This window comes from Mus pahari, chromosome 14, assembly GCF_900095145.1.
Source record: "Mus pahari chromosome 14, PAHARI_EIJ_v1.1, whole genome shotgun sequence".
In the NCBI taxonomy this organism is placed as follows: domain Eukaryota; kingdom Metazoa; phylum Chordata; class Mammalia; order Rodentia; family Muridae; genus Mus; species Mus pahari.
In genome coordinates, this window is record NC_034603.1 from 40655828 (window position 1) to 40662980 (window position 7153).

The window sequence follows — 7153 nt, forward strand, 5'->3', positions numbered from 1 at the left end:
CGGCTAACAATCTCGTCTGATGCAGAACCCCTCGCTTCTATATCCCTGTAGAGCAGTGGTTTTCAACTGACCTGATGCTGTAACACCTTAATACAATTCCTCATGTCCTGGTGATCCCAACCAGAAAATTATTTTTATTTCTACTTCATAACTGTAATTTTGCTACTGTTATAAATGGTAACATAGATATGTGTTTTCCAATGGTCTTAACTGACCACAGGTTGGAAACCACTGCTCTATAGCTTCATTTTTGATGACAATTAAGCAAGTGATGTTTTTCCAATAGGAAGTATTAACTTCTCCCTTTATTTTTTGGTAGATGTGGGGCAGTTTCTGGCAAGCATGAGAGTGATTTTGGAGTCCCTTTTGTCACAGTATAGTGGAAAGACCATAGTAGAAAAATTATGCAATTCGGTGTTTTCCATGGCAGCTCGTCAACTGGTAAGAGAAAATGGGGGCTGTTTATAGTTAGCAGAGAGGGGTGCTTAGCCCAGAGATAGTCTAAAGTGTATACTAAGCCCTCTATTCATTCCCCTGCAGGTCATCTTCCTGCTAGACTTCTGCACTTTAGACGTGTCCCACTGCACACTCCTAAGAGAGTTCAGCACCCTCACAGAGCTGTTGAAGAAGCTGTGCAGCGACCCTGAAGGAGGCCTGAGCAAGGTGACTCAAGGTGGCCCTTGAACCTGCATTTTCCTCTCCTGGGAGAGAGTGACTGCTCTGATTGATGTCCCACATGTAGATCAGTTCTTCCAGCAAGGGTAATAAGTGCTGACCCTTGTTGATTTGTCAGCATCAGCATCAGAAATCAGACCCAAAGGAAGCTATGCCACTCACAGCATATGAAATTGCATAAAGTTCATAGCAGTGAATACTCAGCTCAAGTCTAGATGGCTTCAAAGACAAATTAGATTTGGAAGTCTCTTCTTTATTTTTCAGTATACAGCGTTTTTAATGGTCTGCACACCACAACAGCCCTGTGGCAATAGAAAAGACATATACATTTAGTAGGTTTAAAAGAGTCAGAGAAGAGGGCAGAAGTTTCAGATATGCCATAGTCCCAAATAAGAATGTTAAGCCTATTGAAACGCTCAAATTTAGGGGCTTTGTTGCTTTTGTTTTTGTTCTTTTCTCCACTGAAAAGTCATACTGTAATCATTTGTAAGAAATGGTTCTGTCCTAGCTAAAGACAGAAGGTGGTCACAGAGCCTCTGGAATATGGTAAAAGTGGGTGTGTGCTGTATGGAGTGGTGAACAGGTGTTGGTGTCTATATGGACTGCAAGATCAAGCCTGTTAGCCCTGCATAGTGGCCTTTCAGAACTATTAGAGCCCATGTTCCCACAGCTCTGAGAAGCAGTCTGTTGTACCAGCTGGGGAAGAGTGATTTGAGCTGTTTTCTCTGACTCCTTTGTCTTCCTAGTTGGATGTGGAGACCTGGCAGCAGGAGCAGCCTGTGGTATTGCATACCTGGACCAAGGAATCCACCCACAACTATGAAAATAACTGCCATGAAGTGTCTGTCTTTGTTAGTCCAGGGGCAACTTATTTTGAGGTGGAATTTGATGAGAGGTGTGAGACTGAGAAAAGGTGAGATTCATGGATTCCTTTCTCAAGCAACAGGGGGTCAGAAACGAGAAAAGGAAGTAATGGGAGCTGTGTCTTCACAGGTATGATTATTTGGAATTTACTGACTCTAGAGGTGGGAAGACACGCTATGACACCAAAGTTGGGACTTATAAATGGCCCAAGGTGAGTGGCATTCCCAGAAGGAAGTGAAGTACCCCCTTTGGTAGTTTTTCTCCTTTTGTTAGTCCTCGGGACAATAGAACTATCATTCTTGACCAGTGGAGCTAGGAAAAGGGCCCAGAATCCAGCTCCCAGTTAGTTTTGCTTGGTCTCTGGGCATGAGGTTGGGAGCAGAGACCTACATAAGCATGGTCACTGGCTGGGAAGGTTGCAGACAGGTGATCACTCAAGGTTTGCCAAGCTCAGCAGCCATGTTCTCCTCATTTTGCTTCTTTATGAATGCAGTTATGAATTTTGGGGCTTAGTTGCACCTTTGTATATTTCTCCTTTAGTAGTTTAGACTTCTGGAAATAGAGACCCCTTGTTAAATGTTTTAAATTTCAAGTTGCTTGCTGACAACTGAGGTGCAGCCCCCCTGCCATCTCTTTGACCACATGACTTCGTTTGTCTCTAGAAAGTGACCTTTAAGGATGGTCCTCGGCTGCAGTTCCTCTTTCATTCTGACAGCAGTAACAATGAGTGGGGCTACAAGTTCACTGTCACTGCCTATGGTCTGCCTGATGTTGCTGTGTCTTGGGGTTTGGACTTGCAACTCCTTGTCTCCAGACTGATGGGGCGCCTTGCTTCCCAGTGCATGGCACTCAAGTCAGTGCATCGTAAGTCCACAGCCCTGTCTCCTTCCTTCTTCAGAACCACGTTAAAGAGCAAAGGTGGTCCTTACATAGTGACAGAGCAAAGTATTAACAACATTCCCTGTCAGTTTCTACTACGCACTTGACACCATTTTCTGGAAGGTTCTTGACTTAGGCTCCAGCCCTCATCACAGAGGGGCCACTCAGTCCTCAGTCCATGGAGGACAAGTAGGCAAGAAGCCAGGTTTTAGCAAGCATGGTGATTTTTATTTTGTAAATAGATTTAGGTATACTCCAGCCAGAACAGAGATATAGGATCAAATAACTTCGTGCCCTGTAAGTGAATATTTATGTTGCCTGCAGATACAGAAATAATGGCTTTGTCTTAAAATAATTTAACTTGTTATTAAGCTCATCATAGATTTGGAATAAATCTTTATAAGACTTACAGAACAAATCTTTCTGTTTTCAGGCCTGGTGAGTCACACCTTAAATCCCAGCACTCAGGAGGTAGAGACAGGTGGATCTCTTGAGTTTGAGGTCAGCCTGGGCTACATAGCAAGTCCAAGGACATATAATGAGACTCTCTCTCAGAAAATCTTTTTCCGTTTTATTATCTTTTTAATATCTTTCTTAAGTTTTCCCATTGTAAAAGTAAAATGTCATAGAAAAATGACATATTGGAAAACAAACCAACCAACCAACCAACCAACCCAGAACAATAGAAACCTCCCCCTCCTCACGCCTGAGAATGACTGTGCTCAGTGCCTTTATGCCTTCCTAGACTTTGCTTCTATGTCTAATTACGTTGTGTGAAAACAACTGTATAAATAGTGAGTGTTTTTCTATGACTAGTATTCCTACCTGGCTCCAGCAGGCCTGGGAGGTGGTTCACACTACAGTTTCCACTGAGCAAGCACACAAGTCTCAGTTGGGCTCCCGGCAGTGAGGACTAACTCTCAGGCTGAGCCTCGGTGTGTGCTCAGGAGGTGGCTCAGGTCCATTCTCAGAGGTAGAGGGGAATTTCCTCCATTTTTTTTTTCTAAAAATTTTGTTGTCAGCTCAGTTTTTTTTGTATTAAATTAAGACCAGAACTCTCATGAGCCGCCCTTTCTCTACAGAGTTAGGCAGTAACATGGCAGTATCCCAGGCAAAACTGACTTCAGTCCTGAACTCTCCATTGTGGAAACCTGTCTTCAGGCATCAGATTTGTCCAGAGTTAGAATTGGAAGCAAGCTGGCCCACTCACCCACACCAGGATGGGAAGGAGGTATTTACTCTTCTGACACTGTTGTATTGGGGGGGGAGGGGCGCGGATCCACTGCCTTAAGTTATAAACCTCTGTGGGCTGCCAGCTCCTAGAGGCCGAGGCTGCCATTGTTATTTTTATCCTAACTTTTCAACAGGGACCTGAATACACTCTGTGTCTGAAGTGTGGAATGAATGACTGTTGAAATATCGTCCGTGTTCAGTGACTCTCTTTCAGTCTTCCCTCACAGACAGGGGCCTTTGTTTCTAGTGCCTGCAGGGTCACACTTTAGTGACTGTTGTCTCCTGTCCTCCACTAAACTGTAGCACTTGGTTTAGGTGGATAATATTTTTTATATGGAGCAGGTTTGTTCCCTGTCTACTTACTCACTTCCCATTCCTCTTTTCCTTCTTCTTCTCCACTCTCTTTCTCCCTCCCAGGTTACCCCATGATTTATTTCCAAACCCAGTGGCTCTTCCTCTTCTAGTGTCCATGCTCTCTTCTCTGTAAAATATGCCGCCCACCCTTCAGGCCCTGTCCTCCTGTCTGTGATGGCTCAGTGTCTTCTCTCACTAACTGCTTTTGCTTTGTTGTCCTTTCCCTCCTTCTCTAAAGGGTCAACTGTATTCAGGCTTCCTTTTCTGTCCCATACTCACCCCAAACTTCATCTTTTTAGTCCTTGACTACTTTTCCACCTGTGGGAATAATCCCATAATCTCTTTGGCACTTTCTTTTTCAGACTCTGGTCTTCTCTTATGGATTTCCATTTCTACACCCTGCCTCCAAAGTGTGAAACTAGACTGTCTCCCCAACAGAGTGTTCAGTGGTCATTATTTCCCAGACCTCAACCACTGCTCCATAACCTTCTTCATTACTGCCCTGTTCTTGCCCTTCTGTGCAGTCAGCTATAAGCCCTGTAGACTCTTCCTTACTATGTGCATCTCTGCTCTTCCCTCTGTCTCCATCTTTATCCAAGCTCTCTCTTTGCACCTACATTATTACATCAGGACATACCAAGGTTTTTTTTGTTTTGTTTTTATTTTTAATCACTGCATTATCTTGTCATTCCACTGCCAAGCACCATTAATGGCTGGCTCCCCATTGCTCACAGGGTGAAGTCTAAACTCCTCAGTGTGACAGTCAAGGCTCTCTACAGTCTCCTTTCACCTTACCTATCTGACTCTAGTTCCCACCACTCCCCAGCTGAGACTTCAGGCCAGGTCAGTCTCCCCGCTGACTCTTAACCTCTGTGAATGGTTGTGTCTCAGGGCCAAGGCATCCTTTACTTTAGTGTCCCTCCCTAAGCCTGTGTTCTTCAGGAGGCTTTTCTTAGTTACTCTGACCTACCAGGAGCCCTGTGAGTTCTCAGCACTGGGTACCCCTCTAGGTATTTGGCACTGTGTGATCTTTTACTTTATGGTAGTGATAGTTTTGATGCTCTTAGGTTTTATTTGTGTTTACTTTTTAAATCTGTACATCTGTCTGGTCTCTCAAATAGATTTAAGCTTCTTGAGAGCATGCACTGTGTTTTTACTTCTGCTTTATCCTAGTAGGTGCTCATTGGACTTTTTTTGCCAAATGAATGTGTTAAATGTGATGGATTCTCTCTTGTTCCTAGGTCAAGAACATCCCTGATGATCCCTGCCGCCATTTTCTCCTTGATTTTGCCCAGTCAGAGCCTGCTCAGAACTTCTGTGGGCCATATTCAGAACTTTTCAAAGGATTCATACAGGCATGTAGAAAACAGGCCCCAAAGACAGATATAGTTGCTGGTTCCACTATTGATCAAGCTGTGAACGCCACCTTTGCCGCTCTGGTGTATCGCACTCCAGATTTATATGAGAAGCTGCAAAAATATGGTAACTCATATTACAGGGAATATGTTTGATCTGAAGGCTAATTTCTAAGGTTTAAGAAGGCCCATCTAAGTGAGGATCTAGAAATATTTAAAGATATTAGCCCATATCTGTAACTTAATCTTGTCAGTTCTACTTTGCCAGTTAAGAGGTTAATGGTTAATTTATAATTAGCTCTTAGCAGCTTATAGTATGTGTCAGATAACTGTGATTTGCAAAATTAGCAGCCACTTTATCCACAATTCCCATTGAAAAGTGACAAGAAATTTAATTGAAAGAAAACATAGCTCATAGCCCCAGCTCCAGCATGCTCAGACAGCCTTTCTCCACTTCTTTTCTTCGTTGTCCACAAGGAGAGGGGGTCTCTACATCTTTATTCAGAGAAACGCGTTTTAAACCCTACAGAAAGCTGAGGTTTGGGTTTCCCAAGCACTCTGGCAGAGTTCATTGTCTTTTGAGTACTGATACAGAAAGCAGGAGCAGATTTTTCCCATATTAGAGCATGTGACTGGCTCTGCCCTTACCACATGTCATGATCACTGGAACCTGTGGGGCTCAGTCCTTTAGCTCTCTCTTTATTTCCCCTTTGCCAAAATAACTAAGTTACTCCTTAAGTCTTACGTATTTTTAAAAAACTACTTAAAGTAAAATTATGTTAAGCCATGAATGATACATGGAAGTGTATATATATATGTATATCTTTAGTAAGCAATGGGGTAAGCAGTTATCTGCATGTTTTGGGGAAAAAAATTCTGTGTTTTTGTAGTAAGGAAGCTGAACCATTTTTGTTACTCGAGGGACTTTTTAATTAGAGGGATGAAGACCCCATGAGTTAAAAGCTAAACACAGAAGATGTTAAGACAGGGGAGTGTTCATATCATGTATCTACCTCATATGTGTTTGCAATAAGAACCATTTGATCAAGGAAGGGAACAAGAAGTATCCTGGTATATACAGTTTTTTCTAGAATATCTTTCCTTGGTTGTTGTTTTGGTTTTGAGATGCTAGGGATCAAGCACAGGCCTTTGTAATGCTAGGCAGTCACTCTACTACTGAGCTGTATCCCTAGCCTTCCTTACCAGTTTGAAAGGGGCAAGTTTTGCCTTAGTTCTTTCTACAACCGTCTTTTTTATTTTTTTCCTTTTCCTTTTTTAAAGACAGGATCTTACTCCATAGTCCTGGCAGGCCTGAAACTTTCTATAGGTCAGGCTGGCCTCAAACTCACAGAGATCTGCCTGCCCCTGCAGTTATTACTATTCCTGGTCCTTGGCTTCTGTCTTTATGATACAAACATCACACCTAGGAACCATTTAAGAGTTCTTCAAGACTGAACTACATTGAAAATGGTCATTATTGTGTACAAATTGGGTTATTACTAGTCTTTTTGAGTTGCCTTAATTCCATGGTGTGACCCCTTCTGAGTCAGGAAAACAGCCTGAGGGCCAAGACCAGGTCTTTTTCCCAGCAGTACACTCCCACTGCCTGATGGGGAGCCTGCTTTACCCTCATGTAGGGTATTAGCTTTTGGTTTTGATGAGAAGAAACAGACTTAAGAGATTTTTCTTAATTTTTTTTTGTGGGGTTGTATTTTCATAATTAGAAAAATTATGTACATTCTTATAGATACTTACAAAGTAAAGAAAAATTAAAGTAATATGATCTATAGTCT

At 42.6% G+C, this 7153-nt stretch overlaps 1 protein-coding gene across 3 annotated transcripts in view; it reads left to right on the forward strand.

Moving 5' to 3' along the window:
• Nucleotides 1-7153, forward strand: part of Zzef1 (zinc finger ZZ-type and EF-hand domain containing 1) — a 124862-nt gene that overhangs the window by 62950 nt on the left and 54759 nt on the right. For all 3 annotated transcript variants that reach the window (XM_029545621.1, XM_029545623.1, XM_021212533.2), the window contains exons 20-26: nucleotides 320-441; nucleotides 541-663; nucleotides 1422-1588; nucleotides 1669-1750; nucleotides 2202-2403; nucleotides 3501-3649; nucleotides 5247-5487. In XM_029545621.1, coding sequence (XP_029401481.1) covers nucleotides 320-441; nucleotides 541-663; nucleotides 1422-1588; nucleotides 1669-1750; nucleotides 2202-2403; nucleotides 3501-3649; nucleotides 5247-5487 — 1086 coding nt within the window. The remainder of the gene's footprint in view (nucleotides 1-319; nucleotides 442-540; nucleotides 664-1421; nucleotides 1589-1668; nucleotides 1751-2201; nucleotides 2404-3500; nucleotides 3650-5246; nucleotides 5488-7153) is intronic.